Here is a 24,993-nt window from a genome sequence, read left to right on the forward strand (position 1 = left end):
GATCAACAAAACCCCTGTCTACCCTCCCCTTCACATATATCCCCTCTACTATCAAGAAAACTGAACAAGCCAAATTACTACAGATTGCTACACAGAAATATCATGCTAACAGAATACTGAAGTCACACATGACAGGAATAGTTTTAGGGGAGTGCAACTAGGGCAACTGCCCCCTGGTCAGAGAGCGCCCTAAGCCAGCTGGAAGCTAAAGAAGCACTGCCTGGGTTTTGCAGTCCCCAGTTATGTCTAACACCAGCTCTAGCAGGATATATATTTTAAATCTGATATATTCTAATCACAAAATAGAAATAAAATTATTTTTTTCTACCTTTTGTTGTCTCTGGTTTCTGCTTTCAATCTTTTTTTCACTCTCTTCCTTCCAGCGTCTGCCCTCTCTGTCTCTTCAATCCAGCATCTGCCCCTTCCATCCACTGTCTGTCCTCTCCCCTTTCCATATGGTATCTGTCTTCTTTCTATGCCCCTCTCCCCTTTCCATCCAGCTTGTGCCCCCTCTCTCCTTTTTACATGATTCATTCCAGCTTCACTGCTCTCTTCATTTTTATCTCTCCTACACCAGATCTATCATCGTCGTCCCTCTCTGCTTATTTTTCTGCTGACCCCTTTCTAACATCAATCTCTCTACTTTCTCATGCCTGTGTCTCCCCTTCCCCTCCCCTTCCCCTAATCTCTCTGCCAGCTGTTTCCTTCCTTTTTTCATTCTCCCTTCCCTCCTCCTCCTGTCCAGCAGTAACTCTCTTCCCTTCCTCCCCTCCCAGCAGCATCTCTCCTTCTCCCTCTCCAGTAGAAGCTGTCCCTTTTTTTTCCTTGCCCAGCAGCTTCCCAGATTCCTTTCCCTCCTCCCCTCCCAGAAGCATTTCTCCTTCTCCTTCTCCCTCTCCAATAGCAGCTGTCCCTTTTTTCCCTTGCCCAGCAGCTTCCCAGATTCCTTTCCCTCCTCCCCTTCCAGAAGCATCTCTCCTTCTCCCTCTCCAGTAGCAGCTGTCCCTTTTTTTCCTTGCCCAGCAGCTTCCCAGATTCCTTTCCTTCCTCCCCTCCCAGAAGCATCTCTTCTTCTCCTTCTCCCTCTCCAGTAGCAGCTGTCCCTTTTTTTCCCTTGCCCAGCAGCTTCTGATAGTGGCTTTCTCCCCTGCTCTTCTTACTTCCCAGCGCAGCAATTTACGAAGGCAGCCTCGGGTCCTTTGTTGGGTCGCGCCGCCTCTGAGGAAAGAGGAAGTTGCATCATCAGAGGCAGCCGCGACTCAGCAAAAGCCCCGAGGCTGCCTTCATGAATCGCTGCGCTGGGAAGTAAAAGAGAGCTGCAGAGAGGGGAGAAAGCCACTGTCGGAGGCTCCCCAAGATCTCTCCGGCCCAGCGCACGCTTCAGATGTTGATCTTGCCGGCCCTGCGCGGACCGGCAGGAAGTTGAAGTGAGTCAATCTTGCCGGCCCTGCGCAGACCGGCAAAAATTTCCTGCGGAACGACACCGGTCCGCGGACCGGCGGTTGAAGAACTGTGCTCTAGATCAGTGGCAACAGATCTAAATGAAAATCCAAGAGTAATAGATTGGAAATCCTTCTGGGCATTCTCAGCTAGACCTACTATGTCGGCATCCATATGCCAATCTACATTTTTCATTATGCATAATGGCTGCATAATGGACCCCTGCCAAAATGGCTAAAGTGTTACATGTGACTTCAGAGCTTTGTTGGTCATGCCAACAGCAACCTGGGACTCTAATACACCTCTTATATGAATGCTCTAACTCAGTGTTCTTCAACCACCGGTCCATGGACCAGTGCCAGTCCACAGAAATTTCCTGCCGATCCACAGGGCCAGCACATGCATCAGGCCCAAAACAGTGTTCTTCAACCGCCGGTCCACGGTGCGATCGATGCTGCGTTATCTTCGAGCCAGCTCCCTCTTTCTAACTGATTCAGTGCACAAAGCTACAGGCAGTGGCTCCTACGGGCATCCTACGCCTGAACCGGAAGCCTTCTCTCTGATGTTGCAGCATCAGAGGGAAGGATTCCAGATGAGGCACTGGACGTGCAAGGTGCAATTAGTACTATTATGGGTGTGGGGTCTGGGTTGGAGATTGGGTAGAGATGGGCGGGTTCTGGCCCATGACTTAGCCCAGTGTTCTTCAACTGCTGGTCCATGGACCGATGCCGGTCCACAGAATAATTCTTTTATTTCTGCCGGTCCATAGGTATAAAAAGGTTGAAAAACACTGCTCTAACTTACAAGTTTACTGGTCAGACATTTGGTCCAAAATCTGCTCAATTTTAAACATGAATATTAATGAGTTGCCAATGTCATATAATCAATCATATTGTGTTCCTCTAATCCAGATATATCAATACCACCATTATATAAAAAAATATTTGATTTTATGATTGCCTTAGCTATCCATCATATTGTTTCCAATTGGAAATACAATTCTAGGCTTAATTTTTACAAATGGTGGAATCACCTTTGTGTCATCAGAAAGTATGAGGAAATAATAACATTCAAACAAAATAACATAGCCAGATTCACAAAAATTTGGACCCCTCTTGATGAATATGTAAGGACTCTCATAAATCCCAATTAACTTTACTTTGTATATTAAGTATACTTGGGGCTTCTTTTACAAAAGCGTGTTAGGTCCTTAACACGCGGAATAGCGTGGGCTTAATTGCCCCACACGCTAGCCGCTACCTCCTCCTTTTGAGCAGGTGATAGATTTTCAGCGAGCGGGCGCTAATCTGGTGCTTGCACTAAAACACTTAGCGCACCTTCATAAAAGGAGCCCTATATTTTGCATATTATTATGTATATTTTGGTATCTGCAGTTTATTATTTTGTTTTATTCTTATACAGTACTTTTGTATTTGTAAAATTTCAATAAAATTTCAATAAAAAAACAAAAAAAAAACCAAATTAGATTGTAAACTCTTCTGAGCAGGGACTGTCTATTGAATATTAAGGCCCAGATTCTCTAAAAGTGCGTCCCGATTTTAGGCAGCTGTAGGCGTCCTACAGCTGTCTAATCAGCCAATCGGGATGCACGTTTTTTTAAAAAAAATGCTCCCCAGGCAGGCCTGAAGGTGCCTCCGGGAGCCTAGGGAGACCCGCAAGATGCCTAAGCTCGTCTAAGGGCCTTAGGCGGGCCTTAGGCTGAACCTAGGCGGCCCTATGCGTCTCCCTAGTAGATGAGAAGCTTAAAAATGTAGGCCAGCAAAATGCTGGTTTACATTGTAAGTAAACGCGGCCGCTATACTTATCGCGGCAAGGGATCTCTCTGCCGCTATAAGTATAGCGGGCCGTGGCCCCTGACCGATCACTGGCAGGAGGGTGCCCAAACCCTCCTGCCTGAAGACGCAACCCCCTCCCCGACACTACCGACCGCCCCCCCCCCGACATTACCGATCTCCCCCCCCCGACAATATCGGTCGCTGGCAGGAGGGTGCCCAATCCCTCCTGCCCGAAGACGCACCCCCCTCCCCGACACTACCGATCCCCCCCACCGACAATATCGGTCGCTGGCAGGAGGGTGCCCAATCCCTCCTGCCCGAAGACGCACCCCCCCCGGCGCTAACAACCCCCACTCCACCAAACCTGTTCTTACAGATGGGTCTTGCACGTCGAGCAAGCAGGTACGCCTCGTCGAAATGAGGCCGGCCCGCCCCTTCCCGGCCCATCCCGCCGAAGCCTAAGGCCTGATTGGCCCAGGCATTAGAAGCCTGGACCAATCAGGCCTTAGGCATAGCGGGTCCGCCCATCCCCACTTAATCTAAGGCCTGATTGGCCAATCAGACCTTAGACTTAGTAGGGATGGGCGGACCCGCTATTCCTAAGGCCTGATTGGTCCAGGCTTCTAGAGCCTGGGCCAATCAGGCCTTAGGCTTCGGCGGGATGGGCCGGGAAGGGGCGGGCCCGCCTCATTTCGACGAGGCGTGCCTGCTTGCTCGACGTGCAAGACCCATCTGTAAGAACAGGTTTGGTGGAGTGGGGGTTATTAGCGCCGGGGGGGGGGTGCGTCTTCGGGCAGGAGTGATTGGGCACCCTCCTGCCAGCGACCGATATTGTCGGGGGGGGGGATCGGTAATGTCGGGGGGGGGGGCGGTCGATAGTGTCGGGGGGGGGAGCGGTCGGTAGTGTCGGGGAGGGGGGTGCGTCTTCGGGCAGGAGGGATTGGGCACCCTCCTGCCAGCGACCGATATTGTCGGGGGGGGGATCGGTAATGTCGGGGGGGGGGGCGGTCGATAGTGTCGGGGGGGGGGTGGCGGTCGGTAGTGTCGGGGAGGGGGTTGCGTCTTCAGGCAGGAGGGTTTGGGCACCCTCCTGCCAGTGATCGGTCAGGGGGCCACGGCCCGCTATACTTATAGCGGCAGAGAGATCCCTTGCCGCGATAAGTGTAGCGGGCCGTGTCTAATCTAACCCGATTCTCTAACCCGCGTCTGTAACATGGACGCCGGTTACAGAATCGGGGTTTAGTTTAGGCCGATTCTGAATAGGACGCCTCTCCCGGGCGTCCTATACAGAATCAGGGCCTAGGTGTCTTGCGGGCCTCGCCTTCAATATAGGCAGCCTGCCTGGGGAGCATTTTTTTTAAAAAAACGTGCATCCCGATTGGCTGATTAGACAACTGTAGGACGCCTACAGCTGCCTAAAATCGGGACGCACTTTTAGAGAATCTGGGCCTAAATGTACAGCACTGTTAACACCTTTCATCGCAATAGAAATGATAAGTAGTAGTAGTGGTAGTCCTGGATTTCTACCAACTTCATCCAGGTGCATTATGTGACCTGTAATCATGATTACAAATACAGGTACTACACTGCTTCAGGATGTAAATTTAAAACCAGGACTGGTTAAAAAAAAAAAAGTCTTTCTTCTGGAATAGGTAACTTGACAGCTCTGCAAAGGAGTAATACTGAGTATGAGTGGTGCGGGTCAGAGCTATGAGTATGTACAGGTAGCCTGCAAGGGATCCTTACAACTGTGCAGATCAGCCGCTTAATGAGTGGACCTACAGATCAGCGTGGCAGGAAGTAACAAAGTATGAACCCACAGAGAGGAGAAAAGATAGGGAGACAGCAGATGATCTCACCAGAACCACTCGCTGCCGAAACTGGGCACAGAGAACAATCCCCAGTGGATGAAGATTCCGAACTTGGCCTCATCAAACCAAGCGGGGAGAGGTCTGGAGTCCAAAGAGTCCCAGGTGGGTTCATAATCCTGTGCGCACGCGGAGCCCAATAGCAAGAGGATAACGGGGGTGGCCACATGTTGCAAAGAGCCAAGTCTTCTCCATGCTCCCATGGCCAGAGCCATGAGTAGGGCGAGCGTGTGAATGGACCACCACCTGCATAAGATCAGGTTACAGGCGACTCCTCACATGACCGCCATCAGTTGACAACATGCCAGGGCTACTGCCCTTCCCCAAGGTGGGAGGCGTGACGAACAGTGGAACACTCCTGTGTAACTTCTCCGTTTCCTGGATTCCAATCCTCCCCCCCCCCTCGAGTTTCTCAAACCAATGGTTGGCCGAGAAGTACGGTGTCTGCGCACGCGCTGTAAGGTCAGGGGCAGGCAGACTACCGCTTCTTGCTAGCGCACAGGGATTGTGCTGTCATACTGAACGCGTGAAGATAAAATTACGTCTATTTGATTGGCTCTTCGCGTGACGTTGCCGAGGAACACTACAACGTCTGAAGTGGGATGTTCGCTTAATAAAGTTGGACTCTGCACGTACTCGTGTGTAATATAACGTTTTCTTAATTCAGAAACGTATTCCTCTTACATAAAAGTGCATGCTACTAACACCTCTAACTATATATAGTAGCATTTACACATGTAGATTCTATAGCTGTTTTAATAGCGATTTAACCCCCCCCCCAACCTTTTTTTTCTAAACCATAGTTCATAGACATGTAGGGGCAGATTCTCAAAACTAAAATCTGCCTTTAATGTGCTCCTAAACCGGTTCCAGTCAGTTTAGTGTGCATGTATTTTGGATCATCAAAACGGCTTACTGAGGTCTTTCCCGAGTTTTCTAGCAACCTTCTATGCTGCCATGCAAATGTAGTACAACAGGTCATTAATATTTAAATGATCACCCCGAGTAAATCTCTATAATCACCGAGTGATTCTCTAACCTTGTGCCATATTTGCGGCCATAATTTGCCAACAGGTCTGAGCTGTCCTTACCTTATTTTCTAATCAGTGCCTGAGCGCTGTTTGGCTCAGGCACTGACAGGAAAGTGAAGTTTGACAGCTCAGACTGCACACCCCAACCCCCATAGGAGAGGCCTTAAACAACCTGGACCAATTATAGCCTTAGGCCCCTCCCTGGAAAAAGGACAGCCCACCATTTTAAAAAGACAGGCCTGCTGACTTGAGGGAGTAGGCATACCTCCAGCCAGCCATTGTAAGCAAAGTAAGGGGGAAGGAGCAGAGGGGTCATCGAAGTCACAGGGGAGGGGATGGGGACGGAAGAGAGTGAGCATCTCTTCCGCTGCTGTGGGGAGGGGTGATGTCAGGAGCGGTGCGATGCTTGGTGGCCGAAGGAAGTGGGCATCTCTCTTGCTGCTGGGATGGGGGTAGCAGTGTCAGGTGATTGTGCGATGTGGTGGGAGAGAGTGGGTAACTCTCCCGCTGCCGAAGGAGGGGGAATCGGGGGAGGTATTGCTTGGCGGCCGGAGGGAGTGTGCAGCTCTCCCACTGTCGAGGGGGGGGGAGAGATATGGGGTTACTTGACTTCGGCAGCTCAATTTGTTGTTGGTTTTTTGTATTTATTCTGTGCATGTCCACATCACTATCACCAGCCATAGGCACATGCAAATTTAGCGAATCTGCGCTACTCTCCGCCAACCTCATTTGCATGAGCATTTTTTGGAGAATGACTTGCTTTTTTTAAATCGCTGCAATAACAGCTGCGACAGCGGCCCATCAGTTTTTAACATATATTTTTAATAATCTAACCCTTAGTCCCCATTTCAGAAGGGGCTAAACATCTGTGACCTAAAAGATCAACATTGAGAGGAACACCTGCCACCAAGCATGTTTAGAATTTAGTGATCAGCTGCTATTGAGCAGCACTCCAATGGAGGAATGGGGGAAGGTCTTTCTCACTCTATCCCCCCCAAAAAAAAGCCAAACTGTCAAGGGAAACTAGTTTTAGAACAGCACTGGGAAAATACAGGTTTATTTGTTCTAAAATGGCAAAGATAATGTAACCAGGGTTAAAAATTTAATAGCTACTTGAGAAAAAAAACAGGGTTTAAAGAAGTTTTTAAAGGGTTTAATGAAGCAGAGAGGATCTGGAAGGATATATCTGTGTTTTTTTTATTTTTGAGAAGTATGGTTTGTGTATTGTTTGTACTGGTGCAGTTTTGAGGTTTTCTGTTGCTGATCTCTTGCACAGGTCTGCTATCCTCATGCAGAGATCAGCATCAGCTTTACAGGTTTATTTGTTCTAAAATGGCAAAGATAAGCACAAATGTACCAACATGTACAAATTTATGTAGCTATTCTGTAGCCCCTGAATGTTTTCATGACATGTTGGAAGTGTATTGCCCTGAGAGGGCATTAAGATCAGGAAGGTAGTATGAGGCTATCTATGGATAGAGGAGCTAAGATACATCATGTAAAAAAAGATTGATTCAATGTTTTCAACAGCTGGGGGTGAAATTTTAGAATGCATTGCTGAGAGAGGTATGTTTGTGTGCTAGCAGAGCAATTTTAAAAAATTGTTAAAGACACAGTTGTTTGTAAGTGCCTTTATGTGAGCAAGCGAGGAGTTGAACAGTAGTGCTGATATTAACCCCCTGTTTTACTAAGGTGCGCTATGCGTTTTAGCGCACGCTAAATATACATGCATGCTAACTGCTAACACATCCATAGACTAACATGCATGTATTAGTGTTTAGAGCATGGTTAGCATGCACTAATATTTAGCATACGCTAAAACGCTTAGCGCACCTTTGTAAAAGGAGAGTTGTTTTATTATATTTGCATATGTAATGTTTTTTAAATGATTGTGTACATTGTTTGGAAACCATGTAGGTTTTTAGGCAGGGTATACCTTTTTAAATAATAAATATAAACATGTATATGCTGATTTTCAATCCATTGAAATTTGACTTTTTTTTTTAAATGGATGTTTATACTTGCCCCTGGATTCTATATATGGCACCTAGTTGGGCCTAAATGTGGGCACAGTCTTGAGATGCACATGTAACTTAATTGGCTAATGCTAGAGAGCAATAATTGGCCACTGTTGGCACCAATTTGGATTTGTATGTGCGTCTAGCTGCATGCTATTCTGTAAAGCTTGGTGCCCAAATCCCATAGTATGCAAATCAAAAGAGGGAATGGCCACAGGAAGGACATGTTAGGATGTTCCAAAAAGCACAGTTACTTACCGTAACAGGTGTTATCCAGGGACAGCAGGCAAATATTCTCACATGTGGGTGACGTCATCCCCGAAGCCCGGATGCGGACAGCTTCGCAAGCAGACTTGCTTGTAGAACGTCAGAAAGTTTGTGACTGCCGCACCGCACATGCGCAAGTGCCTTCCCGCCCAGTGTAGGGCGCGTCTCTCCTCAGTTCAGATAGCTAGCAGAGAAGCCAACCAGGGGAGGTGGGTGAGTTGTGAGAATATCTGCCTGCTGTCCCTGGATAACACCTGTTACGGTAAGTAATTGTGCTTTATCCCAGGACCAGCAGGCAGCATATTCTCACATGTGGGTGACTTCCAAGCTAACCAAAATGGGATGGTGGGATTGTTGGCAACTTAGGAGAATAAATTTTATAAAACTGCCTGGCCAAAATGGCCATCCCGTCTGGAAAAAGTATCCAGACAATAATGAGAAGTGAATGTATGAACTGAGGATCAAGTGGCAGCTTTGCAGATTTCCTCAATAGGAGTGGATCTGAGGAATGCTATTGAAGCCGCCATGGCTCTGACTTTGTGGGCTGTGACTCGACTCTGTAGATGCAGTCCAGCCTGGGCATAGCAGAAAGAGATACAAGCAGCTAACCAGTTGGAGATGGTGCACTTGGAAATCGGATGTCCCAACTTATTTGGATCGAAGGAGACAAAAAGTTGAGGAGCAGATCTATGTGGTTGAGTGCATTGCAAGTAGAAAGCCAAAGCACCCTTACAGTCCAGAGTATGAAGAGCTGTTTCTCCAGGGTGAGGCTTTGGAAAAAACACTGGAAGTACAATGGATTGATTGAGATGAAATTCTGAAACCAATTTAGGTAAGAATTTAGGATGAGTACGGAGGACCACCTTTTCATGATGGAATACTGTGAAAGGTGTGTCTGCAACTAAAGCTTGGAGCTCTCTGACCCTGTGAGCAGACGTGAGAGCAATAAGAAAAATCACTTTCCAAGTGAGATATTTAAGATGAGCCGAATCCATTGGTTCAAAAGGAGGCTTTATCAATTGAGCAAGAACAACATTGAGACCACTGGAGGAGGTTTGAGAGGTGGTTTAGAAACATAGAAGATGACGGCAGAAAAAGGGCTACAGCCCATCAAGTCTGCCCACTCTGCTTACCCACCCCCTGTCTATGCCCTAATGATCCAATTTCCTTATCTTGACCCTCGTAGGGATCCCACATGGGTATCCCATTTATTCTTAAAGTCTGGCACGCTGTCTACCTCGATCACCTGCACTGGAAGCTTGTTCCAATGATCAACCACTCTCTCTGTGAAGAAATACTTTCTGGTGTCGCCATGAAATTTTCCGCCCCTGAGTTTGAGCAGGTGCCCTCTTGTGGCCGAGGGTCCCTTGAGAAAGAAAATATCATCTTCCACTTCGACACGTCCCGTGAGGTACTTAAATGTTTCGATCATGTCTCCCCTCTCCCTACGTTCCTCAAGAGTGTAGAGCTGCAATTTGTTCAGTCTCTCTTCGTACGAGAGACCCTTGAGCCCCGAGATCATCCTGGTGGCCGTCCACTGAACCGATTCAATTCTGCGCACATCTTTACTGTAATGTGGCCTCCAGAATTTCACACAGTACTCCAGATGAGGTCTCACCATGGCCCTGTACAACGGCATTATGACTTCAGGCGTTAGGCTGATGAAACTTCTATTGATACAACCCAATATCTGCCTTGCCTTAGATGAAGCCTTCTCCACTTGATTGGCAGTTTTCATGTCTGCACTGATGATTACTCCTAAATCTTGTTCTGCTGAAGTCCTAGTTAAAGTTTCTCCGTTCAAGAAGTACGTCCTGCATGGATTTCCGCTTCCGAGGTGCATGACCTTACATTTCTTAGCATTGAAGCCTAGCTGCCAGGTTGAGGACCAACTTTCCAATGTAAGCAGGTCCTGCGCCATATAATTCTGTAAACTGCATTCACTTACTATATTACATAGTTTGGCGTCATCGGCGAATAGTGTTATTTTACCTTGAAGCCCTTGAGTCAGATCCCCTATGAATATGTTGAAAAGGAGTGGACCCAGGACCGAGCCCTGCGGCACTCCACTGGTCACCTCTGATGTTTTAGAGAGGGTACCATTAACCACCACCCTCTGAAGTCTGCCACTCAGCCAATCATTGACCCATGCAGTTAGTGTCTCTCCTAACCCCATCGATTCCATCTTGCTTAGCAGCCTGCGGTGTGGGACATTGTCAAAAGCTTTACTGAAGTCCAGGTACACGACGTCTAAAGACTCTCCCAAGTCCAACTTTCTTGTTACCCAGTCAAAGAAGCTGATGAGATTGGATTGGCAGGACCTACCCTTGGTGAATCCATGCTGACTGGGATCCCGAAGATTCCCTTCATTCGTGTTCAATTGCTTTTACTTAGTGTTTCCATGAGTTTGCACACTATTGATGTGAGACTCACCGGTCTATAATTCGCAGCCTCTGCCCTGCAACCCTTTTTATGCAGAGGAATGACATTAGCTAATTTCCAGTCCAGGGGAACTTTCCCCTTACTTAGGGAGAGATTGAATAGCTCAGCCAACGGTTTCGCCAGGACATCGCTCAATTCTCTGAGCACTCTTGGGTGCAAATTGTCTGGTCCCATGGCTTTGTTCACCTTGAGTCTTGCCAGTTCACTGTAAACTTCACCTGGTGTGAACTCAAAATTCTGAAACAGGTCTTCTGTGCTTTGTATTGCCTTCAACTGCGGACCGTGTCCCGGTGCCTCACAGGTGAAGACTGAGCAGAAGTATTCATTCAGTAGTTCGGCTTTATCAGAATCTGCTTCCACGTAACTTCTATCCGGTCTTCTAAGGCGTACTATCCCGCCTGTGTTCCTTTTTCTGTTTGACTTTGAAAAGTCCTTTCATAAATCGTGAAACCATAGAATGAGCAGAGAGGGGTTTCCTTTCGATAGGCTGATGGTAAGCAGCAATTGCACTGAGATGGACTTGAATGGATGTGAATTTGAGGCCTGATTGAGACAAATGGAACAGGTAATCCAATAATGAAGACAAGGAGGTAGATTGAGACTCCTTGTGATGAATGTTGCACCAAGCAGAAAATCTAGTCTATTTCTGATTGTAGCATTGTCTGGTGGTAGGCTTCCTAGAAGCCTCTAAAATATCTTGTACAGATTGAGAAAACTGTAAAGTGGTAGTTAAGTTGAGAGGTACCAAGCTGTCAGGTGTAGAAACTGCAGGTTGGGATGAAGTAGAGACCCTTGACTCTGTGTAAGCAGAGAGGGAAAAACTGATAGTAGCAGTGGCTTCCTGCTGCTGAGTTGAAGTAGAAGGGGGTACCGGGGTTGCCTGGGCCACCGAGGCGCTATCAGAATCATGGTGGCATGTTCCTGTTTGAGTTTGACAAGTGTCTTGAGAATGAGAGGGAATGGAGGGAACGCATAGAGAAACTGATTCGTCCATTCCAGTAGAAAAGCATCTGCCTCCAGTTGGTGAGAAGAGTATATCCTGGAGCAGAACTGAGGCAGCTTGTTGTTGTCGGGAGACACGAAGAGATCTATCTGAGGAGTCCACACTGAGAAAAAATGTGATGAAGAGGCGAGGAATTGAGTGTCCATTCGTGAGGCAGTAGAAGACGAATCAATTTGTCCGCCAGACAGTTTTTCTCTCCTTGAATGTAGACAGCTTTCAGGAAGGTGTTGTGAAGGATTGCCCAATCCCATACCTGTAGAGCTTCCTGGCAAAGAGGGAGAGATCCTGTTCCTCCCTGCTTGTTGACATAGTATATGGCGACTTGGTTGTCCGTCCAAATGAGGACTACCTGGTCATGAAGAAGATGCTGAAAAGCTTTGAGAGCATTGAAAATCGCTCTGAGTTCCAACAGATTGATGTGACACTGGTGATCCATGCTGGACCAATGGCCTTGAGTACGGAGACCATCAAGATGAGCCCCCCAAGCGTAGGTCGAAGAATCTGTCGTGAGGACCTTCTGATGAGGCGTTTGAAATAATAAACCTCTGGAGAGATTGGAAGAGAGCATCCACCAGTTGAGAGACTGTCTCAACGAAGGAGTCACTCTGATGTGTTGAGAACCTGCGCCCACTGAGATGCCAGGGTCCACTGAGGAATTCTGAGGTGAAGTCTGGCAAAAGGAGTCACATGAACGGTAGAAGCTATGTGACCCAGAACCATCATATGTCTTGCTGAAATTGTAGTCAAGGAAGACACTTTGTGGCAGAGATGAATGAGAGCATCCTGATGTTGTTGAGGAAGGAATGCTCTGAGTTGGACAGTGTCTAGAACAGCTCCAATGAACTGCAAAGTTTGAGAGGGCTGTAGCTGGGATTTGGAAAAGTTGATTTCAAATCCCAAGCTTTGTAGGAACCACGTAGTTCGTTGGGTCGCTATAATAACCCCTTGAGATGTTGAATCCTTGATAAGCCAGTCATCCAGGTATGGGAACACCTGGAGGCCATGGTTCCACAGAGCTGCTGCCACTATAACTAGGCACTTGGTGAACACTCTTGGAGATGAAGCCAGGCCGAAAGATAGCTCTCTGTACTGAAAATGTAGATTCCCCACCTGAAATTTAAGAAATTGTAGAGAGGCTGGATGAATGGGAATATGAGTGTAAGCCTCTTTGATCTCCAATCCAGAAGGGGGGTATAGAGATGCCAGAGCCAACATCCGAAATTTCTCTCTGACCAGAAATATGTTGAGGGCTCTGAGGTCCAAAATAGGTCGCAGATCACCCGTCTTCTTCGGAACTAGGAAGTAACGGGAGTAAAAACCCCCCTTCTTCTATGCTATTCCTGCGGAATCTCCTCGATGGCATGGAGATGAAACAGAGCTTGAGCTTCCTGAAGAAGAAGGGCGGTCTGGGATGGATTGGAAGAATACTCTTTTGGAGGCAGATCTGGAGGAACCTGGATGAAATGAAGAGAGTATCCTTCCTTGAAGATGAACAGCACCCAGAGATCTGATGTAATGATCTCCCAGCGGTGGTAAAAATGATGGCGATGACCTCCAATGGGAAGGGGAGAGGACAGAGGCAGAACGATGAAGGTTTTGCTCTGTATTAGATGGTCAAAAAGGCTGAGAGGTCTTAGGTGCAGTAGGAGTCTGAGGTTTCTGCTGCCTCTGCTGCTGTTGTGGTTGTTTCATAGGAGGTGCTCTGGTATAAGGAGCTGCTCTCTGTGGACAACGCCTCTGATAAGATGGAAGAGGTCTGAAGCCTTTGGAAGTAGAAGGCTAAGGCTTAGGCTTAGAACGAGTGATGGAAGCAAACAATTTTTCATGTTCAGACAATCGTTTAGTAGTTGCCTCGATGGAGTCATCAAACAATTCATTGCCTTGACAAGAAATGTTGGCCAGATGATCTTGAACATTAGGGTCCATGTCTATAGTGTGAAGCCAGGCTAACCTGCACATCGCTACTGAAAAGGCAGCGACCCTCAAGGAAAGCTCAAATGCATCATAGGAAGAATGAAGGAGATGCATGCGGAGTTGAGTCAGAGTGGCGATTGTCTGCTGAAAACCCGGAAAATGATGTTGAGGAATATATTTGAAATATTCAAGCAATTTGTCAACCAGATGCTTGAAATAAGAAATGAAAACAAAATTGTAATTCAGAACTCTAGTTGCCATGAGAGAATTTTGATACAATCATCGACCAAACTTATCCATGGTCCTGCCCTCTCTTCCAGGAGGAACAGTGGCATAAACTGTGGCAGGATTGGTCTTTTTCAGAGAAGACTGCATAAGAAGGGACTGATGGGATAACTGAGATTTCTCGAAGCCCTTGCAGTGGACCATCCTGTAACGAGACTCCAGCTTTCCTGGGATAGCAGGAGTTTATGTTCAGGCTCAAGGTTTCTTTTTGAAGGTTTGAGAAAGAAGTCTATTGATGGGTAATTTGAGAGACTCCACAAGAGGACGAGACATACTCATTTCTTCTAAATACTCCTGAGAGTATTTGGAATCAGAGTCCAAAATAATATTGAGTTCCTTACTCATTTGACGTAGGAAAGAAGAAAAAGATATCTGCTCCAAGAAAGGTTGACCTCGAGGAGCCTCGCAAGGCAGAGAACAAAGGTGAAGCTTCTCTGGAGTACTGATACCTGAGGCCTGAATATGCAGATATAGACAACTCGCTGAGAGAATGGATAGAATCCCTTGCAGGAGAAGAAGCAGCGGTATCTGGAGGTGGTGTCCTCGACTTCGGAGTTGGAGGCCTCGAAGAGTCTCGAGGTTTGGAGAGACAAGTCTTGTCTCAAGAAGAGGATCTTTGCCTCGATGAATGCCTTGACTGATATGGAGAACCATACCTTGAACCAGGCAGGTATCGAGAAAGTTGAGGAATCTTTGCCCTATGCCTCGGGAAGGGCAATGCCTTATATGAGGAGGGAGGGCTGGAGGATGGAGATCGAGACAACAAAAGGGATTGAATGCCTGGTGTCAAGGGATCTCGAGGCACTGACAAGGACTCGACTCCTTAAGTAGCGTGCTTTTGCTCCAGATGAGACACTCGCAAAGACTCGACTCCTTGCATAGAGTGTGAAGAGTCCTCTCAAAGCACTCCCAAGGACTCAACTCCTTGTATAGAGTGAGGAGGATCAGCTCAAGGTACAGCCAAGGACTTGACTCCTTGTGATACTGCTGAGTGCTCAGGCTGGACTACAGGCAGCAGAGTTGAGGTAGGAGCATGTTTGGCAAGCATATTACCAAACTGATGATCCAAAATGGTTTGAATCATAGCCTCCAAATGTGACACCGAGACTTGAGAATCTGGTACATTTAGTGTGGCTATAGTCTCCGAGGAAGAGGAAGAATGACTCTTCGACTTGGAGACATGCTTCTTGATAACTAGTGCTGGTACCTGACCTGAGGGAGGCAGCGAGGCAAGCGTCTCATCAGGAGAAGACTTAGCAGATTTACTCGAGGACAAGGACCCGAACGAGGATGACTTGATTAAAGTTGAAGCTGAGGTTGAGGCAGAAGGCAGAACTCCTGTAAGCTTGACCGGATTTGAGGTGGAGGTTGAGACTGGGGAAAGTGGATCCATACCTCCGAAGAGTTTTTCCACCTGAACTTGACGACATTTGCGGGCACGAGGTTGAAGGTTAGCACAGCAAACACACAACTCCAAATGATGTTCAGGTCTCAAAACACTGAATACACCACCGATGTGGGTCAGTGAGGAAGATCGTGCGCTGGCAAAGGCTACACTTCTTGAAGCCTGTTATTGGCCAGGACATATACGGGAAGATAGCCGCAGCTAAGTGGAAACCCACCAGCTGAGGCCACGAGGCAGGCCCAGCCGTGACTGAAAGAAAAAATAAAGACTTTCTTTTTTTTTTTTTCATGAAACGCGCAAGAAATACACAGCGACCCTGATAAAGAAATAAAACATGAGCCGCGATGAGAGAAGGCACAAAGTAGAACTGAGTCTAGCGCAGAGCGTCAAAAACTGAGAACTGAGGAGAGACATGCCCTACTCTGGGCGGGAAGGCACTCGCGCATGCGCAGTGTGGCAGTCATGAACTTTCTGAAGTTCTACAAGGAAGTCTGCTTGCGAAGCTGTCCGCATCCAGGCTCCGTGGATGACGTCACCCATATGTGAGAATATGCTGCCTGCTTGTCCTGGGATAAAGTTGCATTACAAAATAATGGGTAACTCGTTGCTGGAGAATGTGGTGAAATCAGTTAGCTTAGCAAGGTTTAAAAAAAGGTTTGGATAATTTCCTAGAAGAGAAGTCCATACGCCATTATTGAGTTGGCTTGGGGGAAATGCACTGCTTATTCCTAGAATAAGCAGCATAAAATATGTTTTACTGCTTGGGATCTTGCCAGGTACTTGTGACCTGGGTTGGCCACTGTTGGAAACAGGATACTGGACTTGATGGATCTTTGGTCTGTCCCAGTATTTATTTATTTAATTTGTTTTCTATCCCGTTGTCCCCAAATAGCTCAGAAAGATTTAATTTGTTTTCTATCCCATTGTCCCCAAAGAGCTCAGAACATGTTACAGGTTTAACATACATAATTTCCATAAAAGTTTATAATACAAGTTTTTAGCCTAACTTGATATGTACTAGGGTCTAAAATTAATATACATAATATATAGTTTACTAGTTACAATTTGCTATAGTTACCCGTACGGTGCAAGGTTTTCAGTACAAGTTTTATCCTAATTTGACACACAGAGGGCTCCTTTTATGAAGTCGTGTTAGCGGCTTTATCGCACGTGATTTTTAATCACGCGCTAATCCCCGCGCTAGCCGGAAAATTACCGCCTGCTCAAGAGGAGCGGTAGTGGCTAGCACAGCCGGAATAGTAGCACGCGCTATTACGCGCGTTAAACCGCTACCGCGGCTTCGTAAAAGGAGCCCAGAAAGTTACATTGAATGATACAAGTTATCCTTATGTGGCCCATAGTGGTTCTGGTACCAATATATATTTCTTTGTATATCAGTTCTTATGTAAGCACGCCCAACCTGATCACCAGCATTTACAGCAGATTTTAGTAGGTGTAACTCTGGCACCCATAGACAGCGAAACGCTGCTTTGTTTGGGGAGGCCCAGGAGCATTGCCCAGGCACACGTCCCAAGTCCCCCATTCACCTCCTCCCAGTGCTGTAGTTACATCTTCAGCAGCCTCCGCACAGCATCCACGAGCAGGCCTGCCCCCGGAAGTAGAATGAAGAGTTCCGGGGCAGGCCTGCTGTCTTGACACTGCACGGGCTGTGTGGTGACTGCCCGAAGATTTAAGCAACACCGCCAGGAGAAGGGTAGACAAGAGGGCAAAAAAAAACAAAAAAAAATCCAACCGAGAATTTTTAGGGAGGCCATGGTTCCTGTGGCCTCCCCCGTTCTGATGCCTATGCTGGCACACAACATTAGGGTGCAGGAATCAGCACTAAGCATGATTCTATAAAGGACACACACCCTTTATAGAACTGCACTTAGCGCTGCTCTTTTCTGAAGCCCATTTTGGAGCACGATTTATAGAACCTGGCCCTAAGTGCATAAACCGACATCCATTCTAAAATGGGGCTAAGCAGTAAAATCAGCACTTCTATGGGCATGTGTTGCAACTGCAACTGCATTTTTTAAAATCCATTCTAAAATGGCTAGTTCTGGAATGCATGGTGCCAAATCTAGATACATCTTTGATGATGCTATACATATTTTGAAACAGGCACCAGGTTCCCTGAACCTTTTCTAAAATACTTGGGTTTGGTTACACATGTAAACCTTGAATGTCCATTTTCTGAGTTAGGCAACTTATACTAACCCCCTCTTCTACTAAACCGCGCTAGCGGTTTTAGCGCAGGGAGCCATGCTGAATGGCCCGCACTGCTCCCGACGCTCATAGAGTTCTTATGAGTTTCGGGAGCAGCACAAGTCATTCAGCGCGGCTCCCTGCGCTAAAACCGCTAGCGCGGTTTAGTAGCAGAGGGGGTAAGTTATCCTCTGTGTCTTCTAGGATTGGAATGTGGTTATATTCATCAAATTTCAGCAAACGTTCTTTAAGGATTACAGACTACTTTCCCTAGAGGGTTCCCTCCTTCCAATTCAATATTATAAAGTTTGCAGAGTACAGAGAGAGTTCTTTGTAGCTGATATTACCTCCTGTTTATATAAGACTTTGAGCTGTTAAATTTGCAGTTTTCTGTGTCTAGACATTGCTGCCCCCTAGCATCACTATCCATCAAATGTTAAGGGAAACTGTATGTGAGACATGAGAAAATCTTATTAAATGTGAAACTTATTAGGTAAACCTATTTGGGAAAAAAAGAGGGCTTGTCCTAACATGGACATTTTCAAAACACAAAAACATCCCCCCCAAAATTGTTTAAATCAGCATTTAGATGTTTTTATTGACAAAATGTCCAAGTGCCAATTTTCCAAAACAAAGATTTAGACATTTTAAGCGGAATAGAAATTTTTAAAATAAAATAAATAAATAATGTTTGTCCTCCAGGATGTCCAACTCATAAAAGGGTGTGTTAGAGGCATGTTTTTGGTGGGATTTGGACAGGCTTTGGGCTGGTTTAGACTTGGACATCTTACGGTGATAATCAAACCTCTTGCAAGACGTCCTGGATGGAATTTAGATGTTCTGAGCTAGATTTGTTTTAGAAGCGTATAAATGCCAAAAAGCTACCCAAACTGGCCAGATGACCACTGGATGCATGAAGGTATGACCACCACACACTCCCCCAGTGGACACTGACCCCCTCCCCCTGTATCTAGAACAGCAACACCAAATTTGGCAAAACCTAATAGAACTCCACACAGGTGTCTTTAAGTAGCCAGGTGGGTGGGATACTGAACCATAGAGAGGAGGAGCCAGGCCCATAAGCCACTCTAACCAAATTTATGGTGGAAAGTATGAGCCAACCCTAACCCTACTATACTGCCATATAGGTGTCACCTGCAGCCATAAATGCTACTGAGGTGGTAGACAGGTAGGTATAGTAGATTTTGGGGGAGTTTGGGAAGGCTCACTATAAATTATAAGGGACGGGAGAGGTTACGGTGAGATGTACATCTGGCACTGAAGACAAGCACATCTAAGCAATGGCTATTTTCAAAACACAACTCCCTCCTTTTCTTCCTTCCTCGTCTTTCCTGAACAGATTATAGCCTGGTATAACTATAGTTCACTAAATCCAACTCAGCCTATTCCATCACAGCCTCTAGATCCGGAACCTTGTTTCCATACTTCAAGCATTAGTATATATTGCTTTCCAGAGATTGCTCCCTTTTCCCATGTGCGTATAGGTATTTAGTGATTCGCTTACCTGAGTGCTTATACTCACCTGGGGTTTTGATCTCCCTGCTCCAACAATTCTAGTTTAAAGCTCTCTTCAATAGGTTAGCCAGTTTGCTGTTGAAGACACTTCTTCCTTTCTTTGACAGATGCACACCATCCCTGTTCAGCAGCCCTTGGAAAATCATCCCATGGTCCAGGAAGCCAAAATGCTTTCAACGACACCATCCACACAGCCATGCATTCATCTCCAGGATACAAGCTTCTCTGCCTGGGCCTTTACTCTTGACGGGGAGTATCGATGAGAATGCCACCTGTACACCTGACTGCTTCATCTTCTCTTCCAGAACCACAGAGTCAGTTTTGTTACATTCAGATGGGTACCTAGCTGTATCATTAGTGCCAACATGGATGAACAGTGTTGGATAATAGTCATTAAGCTTGATGAATCTCAGCAAGCTCTCCATAACATCTTGGATATTGGCACTAGGCAGACAGCATACCTCCTAGGACTTTATGTCTGGTCTGGAGGTGGATGCATCTGTACTCCTCAGAAAGGAATCACTAACCACCATTACCTTATGCCTCCTAGTGATCACAGATTCAGCAACTTTGGGGATTTCAAGTTTTGGTCCTTATTCTCCTATCTCCTCCACTTCCAGGGCTGCATATTGGTTCTTTGGTTCAAGGGTGGGTGGAGTTACAGTATCAATCCTGCAGGGTCCCATAATCTTATTCTAGCTGTTCTCCCTCAACACGGCCTCTTCTCCACTGCTGGTAATCTTTAATGCCTCATGAAGCATTTCATTCTCATGGATGCTTCTCAGTCTTGCCACTTCCTCTCTCAGTTACTTTACTTGCTTCATGAGGAATTCCAGGTGAAGAGAGCTTGCACATGGAATCACTCCCTCTGCATGGGTAATATTTCCAGTCTGCACAGAGACAGAAGCTGTAACTTGAGCAATAGCCTTGATGATACAATGTTTCCCAGCCATACTGTGATTGCAGACGTTCTCATACCTTTTCCCAAGTTTGACTCCAGCAGGTAAGATACCGTATATACTCAAACATAATCTGAGATTTCAGTTCAGGTCAGCATCCACCCACCCACCCCCTCCCGGACCTGTTGCAGATATCCACAGGGCCTGCCTTAGACCTGGTGGGCCAGGACAGGAGGGATCCCTCCCGCCTCCTATCCCAGCTGACTCTCACAATTCTCACCTCTCTACCGCCTCCCCGATTAGTATAAACAGTACCTTTAAACTCTCTGGTGGTACATCGGTGAACTAGGGTAGGAGCAATCTTCATACACTCCTGTCCTGTGCAGAGCCATCATTCGCTCCTGCTCCATGCAGAGCCACGTAAGTTCTTATGACAACTGTGAGACAGCAGGAGCTCACAAAATTGCCACAAGAACTCACGGCAGCCATTCATATGGCGGCTCTGCATGGGGCAGGGAAGTATGAATATCACTCCTGCCTCATTTCACCACTGGATAACCAGGGAATTTAAAGGAATTGTTTATACTAATTGAGGAGGTGGGAGGGAGGTGAGAATTGTGAGAGTCAGCTGGGACAGGGGGCAGGAGGGATCCCTCTTGTCTCGGCCCACCACTGGCCCACCAGGTCTAAGGCAGGCCCTGTGGATATCTGCAATAGGTCCGGGAGGGGGTGGGTGGGTGGATGCTGACCCGAACATAAAATGAGACCTCCATTTTTGGGCCCCAAAATCTCAGATTATGTTCAACCACCATGTCTTACTGCAGGCCCAGTGGAGGCCTGCAAGGCATCGGGAAGGAGAGGGACAGGGTGCATAGCCTGGCAGGGAGGGAGGGGAACTAGGTACAGAGCCTGGCAGTGCATTTGAATATAAACTCCCCAGTTTATATTTGAGTCAACCTTTTTTTCCTCCTTTTGGGGGGGAAAAATGGTTACCTTGGTTTCGATTTGGGTCGGTTTATATTGGCGTATATATGGTATTCCAAAATGGAGTTTATCTTCCCCTTAGCAGATCCTCGCTCATTACCTCTTCAGGATTACTTTCTTGCCAATGGTGTAACTAGGATTGAATGGCCCCAGGAGCAAAAATTAAGATGGGCCCCCTATACAGCATCAAGTTTATCAAGTTTATTAACAAAATTTGATTACTCGCCTATTGTAATCACTAAGCGATGTACATTACAATATATAATAAGGTAAAAAGAAGTTCACAATTTAACAACAAACATTTGACTAAAACAAACATATAGTTGGGAAGGAAAAAATAAAATAAAAGTTACAATTTTCGTTTAAAATAAAAAAGTGGAAAAAAAACAATAGGTAAGGGTACATAAAAATCTCAGCTATTAAAAACATAATCCGCTTTAGACGTTGAAGGCATCTCTAAATAAATAAGATTTTAAAGATTTTTTAAATATTAAAATGTCTTTTTCATTACGAATATATTGGGGAAGGGCATTACACCATAGGGGACCTGTCACAGAAAAAATATCTGCCCTTCTAGTACCAATAATTTTCAAGGAAGGAACTGAGAGAAGATTTTGGTTAGAGGAACGAAGTGAGCGTTGTGTATTATAAGGTATCAAGAGTCTAGATATAAATTGGGGTTCTTCACAAGCTAAGGTTTTGAAGATACCCCTAAGGTAGAAGGGACCGGGGGAGAGGGTGCGGAGAACCTTCACATCTCAAGATCCCTAAATCGAAATTAAATACCTCACTTCTGTCACTCCTGCAGAATACACACAGAGCCTCAAATATAGACTAAGCAACCACAAACTAAAAGTAGGAACTCCAAGAAATCTGAATGCAAAGTGTTACCAGGGTTGCATGTTCCAAGATGCCATATTCATGTTACTTCATTGAAAATACAATTAATTCTGGGCATTGTATTTTACTAATCTGCTTGGCACCAACTTCTTCTTTACAATTACAACAGCATTTATATGTCGCTACATACCAAAAATTTGGATCAGTGTGGATCACAATTTCAAATGCCAACCAATTGTAGCAGAATACATAATAATAAAAAAAATTTACTAATAACAAATAAAGATCACCTACATCAGATATTCTTAAAATAAATAAGAACATAAGAATAGCCTTACTAGTTCAGCCCAATGGTCCATCTATCCCAGTAGTCCGTTCTCACGGTGGCCAATCCAGGTCACTAGTACCTGGCCAAAATCCAAAGAGTAGCAACATTCCATGCTACCAATCCAGGGCAAGCAGAGGCTTCCCCCATGTCTTAATAATAGACTATGGACTTTTCCTCCAGGAATTTGTCCAACTCTTTCTTAAAACCAGCTATGCTATCTGCTTTTACCACATCAGGCAATCCGTTCAAAAGCTAAACTATTCTCTGAGTGAAAAAATATTTCCTCCTATTAGTTTTAAAAGTATTTCCCTGTAACTTCATCGAGTGTCCCCTAGTCTTTGTAATTTTTAAGGAGTGAAAAATCGATCCACTTGTATCCATTCTACTCCATTCAGAATTTTATAGACTTCAATCATATCTCCCCTGAGCCTTCACTTTTAGCAGTCTAAGAAATCTCAGATATCAAGAAATCATTCTTAATTCTTCAGGGAGAGAGTTCCAACATCTTCATCTAAGTTCTTTTCTAGGATCTCAGTTTTCTTTCTTCTTTCTTAACTTGTCTTTCTTCCTCTCTACATTTGTCTCTGATATTGATCATTCCCCTAAATAATTTTTCTGTATTTTTCTCTTCTACACATCACCACACAGCAACTACATTTTAGCCCTCATTTTCCTCTGGCTCACTCTCTAGACTTCAGTTTTCCCACTGCTGCTCCTTAGGAAAGTCCCTCCGCTGAGAAAGGGAGCTGGCATGACTGGCTACCGATGGAGGCACGTGTGAAATTCAAGTTTGGTTGTTTTTGCTTCAAGGTACTCTATGGCTTAGCCCCTAAATACATAACAGACCTTTTCTCTTTCTCAACCAACAGACACAAGCAAAGCTCATACCTGAACTTCATTTCTCCACCGGTTAGAGGTTGTAAATTTAAAAGTCATCATCAACATCTTCTAGCACATCAAGCACATTATGGGGTAAAGACCTTGAACAATTGCTTGTGCCTACTACCTATGGAGAATTCAGGAAACGCCTGAAAACACATCTATTCCTGAAATACTTAGAAAACCAACCTATTCAGTCTTAGTCCTTAACAACCGAGCGCAAGAACCACCTGTCGCTAAATCTGTACTTTGTTTATTCACTCAATCTGTAACATTTGTAATCATTGTAAACCGCATAGAACTTCACGGTCCTGCGGTATATAAACTGTTATTATTATTATTCCCCCTCTGCCCTCCATCCATCTTGGTGTCCATCTGCTTTCCATCCCCCTGCTGCCTCTCCTCACCATACTCGCTGGGCTCCGGGTCTGGGTAGAAAGTGAAGTGGGCCACCGCCCGCCTCTGTAGCTCCAGTCCAATCTGCAGCCTTTCCTGCAGCAGGACCCCCCGCAGCTCTCCGGCACAGCAGGACCCGGGCCGCCGCCATTGTTGTTGCTGAAAGGAGACAGCAGCACATTGTTGAACTGGAGGCGGAACCCGCAGGAAGCCTCACTATTGGATGGCAACGCCTTCTTTGAATGAGAGGCAGCGCTGGCGACCAAAGAGAGACCAATCCAGGAGCCGAGGGGAGGTGGGAGACCGAGGCACGAGGGGGAAGTGCACGACAGCAGAGATTGGGAATTGGGCATATTACACCAGGCTCAATTCCGTTTTGCGGTGGGGAGGGGATCTCACCTACTGCTAATCAACTTTGGGCTCCAGGCAGCCACCGGAGGGAGCACCCCTGTTTACTGCCGATGCTGCTGGTTAAGGAGAGCAGCAGCGGCAGAATAGGGAGGGTGGCCGGCTGTGCACCCCGTTGGGGCGTGCACCCGGGGTGGACCCACTGGTCCCCTTGGTACACCACTGATATACACTTAAAACAAGCAACAACAAATGTGAGTATAGAGATGGCAAAGATTCTGCCCAAGCAGTAGTAGCACTGCAGAACCTTCAGTGCTGTACCATCAAAAAAACAGCTCTGACCTTTTCACTAACCCCTGTATCTTTTTAAACTGGTGCTGTGCTTTCCATTCCTACAGGGTGGGAATACCCAGCGGCCAGCCCTTGGAAAAAAAAGGTTGGGTTCCTATAAATATCCTATAAAAAAGGTTGTGGTTCCAGTCCTTAGCCATTGTACTAGGATACTGTTAGGGGATCAAGCTTGGCTCTTACCTTACCAAAGTCCATCTACAAAAGAGAGAAGGTCTTTTGGCCACTCAGGCCAGAGTGCTAGGAAGAGGGAACAGTAGAAAAGCAAACATCAGAGCTTACAAAGCTGCTAAAGGGAAGATTTGGAATGGAGATCCTGCTTTCCAGCCCAAGTTCATACAAGAAGAAAGAGGAGGAGGAGGAGGAAGAGAAAGCATGATCAAAATTTCCACAGAATCTAGAAGCTGCATTCCAGGGGAGAAAGAACAGCCTACAAGGACTCTGAATGGAAGCTCAGAGAGTTTAGCTTACATATATAGAGAAAGAGAGACTAACGAAAAAGATCTCCTCTGGGACAGTACTCAAGGAAGGCCTGTAGGGGTAAGGAAGACCGTTCTTAAAGGATCCCATTTTATCCCGAGACTGTTCATAGGAATGGAAAATAAAGAACAACACCTTGGAGGACTGTAAGTGTTATCTCTTACTTTAATTATCTTTACTGGAATATATAAACGATTTAAATTGTTGATGGATACATTTCTATTGTTAATTGGCTCTCCTTATTCAGTATCTCTCCAGTTTTGAGTATTTTAAACAGC

At 46.0% G+C, this 24,993-nt stretch overlaps 1 protein-coding gene across 6 annotated transcripts in view; it reads right to left on the reverse strand.

Annotated features, from left to right (window-relative positions):
• The window catches only part of FUCA2 (alpha-L-fucosidase 2), a 55,290-nt gene extending 49,778 nt beyond the window's left edge, over positions 1-5,512 (reverse strand). For 5 of the 6 annotated variants that reach the window (XR_004538890.1, XM_033939113.1, XM_033939114.1 and 2 more), the window contains exon 1: positions 5,096-5,512. Coding sequence is in view for 4 of the 6 variants with exons in the window: in XM_033939113.1 (XP_033795004.1) it covers positions 5,096-5,319 (224 nt within the window). In the remaining 2 variants the exon portion in view is untranslated. The remainder of the gene's footprint in view (positions 1-5,095) is intronic. The other variant, XM_033939117.1, reaches the window with a different exon arrangement.
• Between the last annotated feature and the right edge of the window lie 19,481 nt (positions 5,513-24,993).

The sequence above is a fragment of the Geotrypetes seraphini genome, chromosome 3 (assembly GCF_902459505.1).
Source record: "Geotrypetes seraphini chromosome 3, aGeoSer1.1, whole genome shotgun sequence".
Lineage (NCBI taxonomy): Eukaryota > Metazoa > Chordata > Amphibia > Gymnophiona > Dermophiidae > Geotrypetes > Geotrypetes seraphini.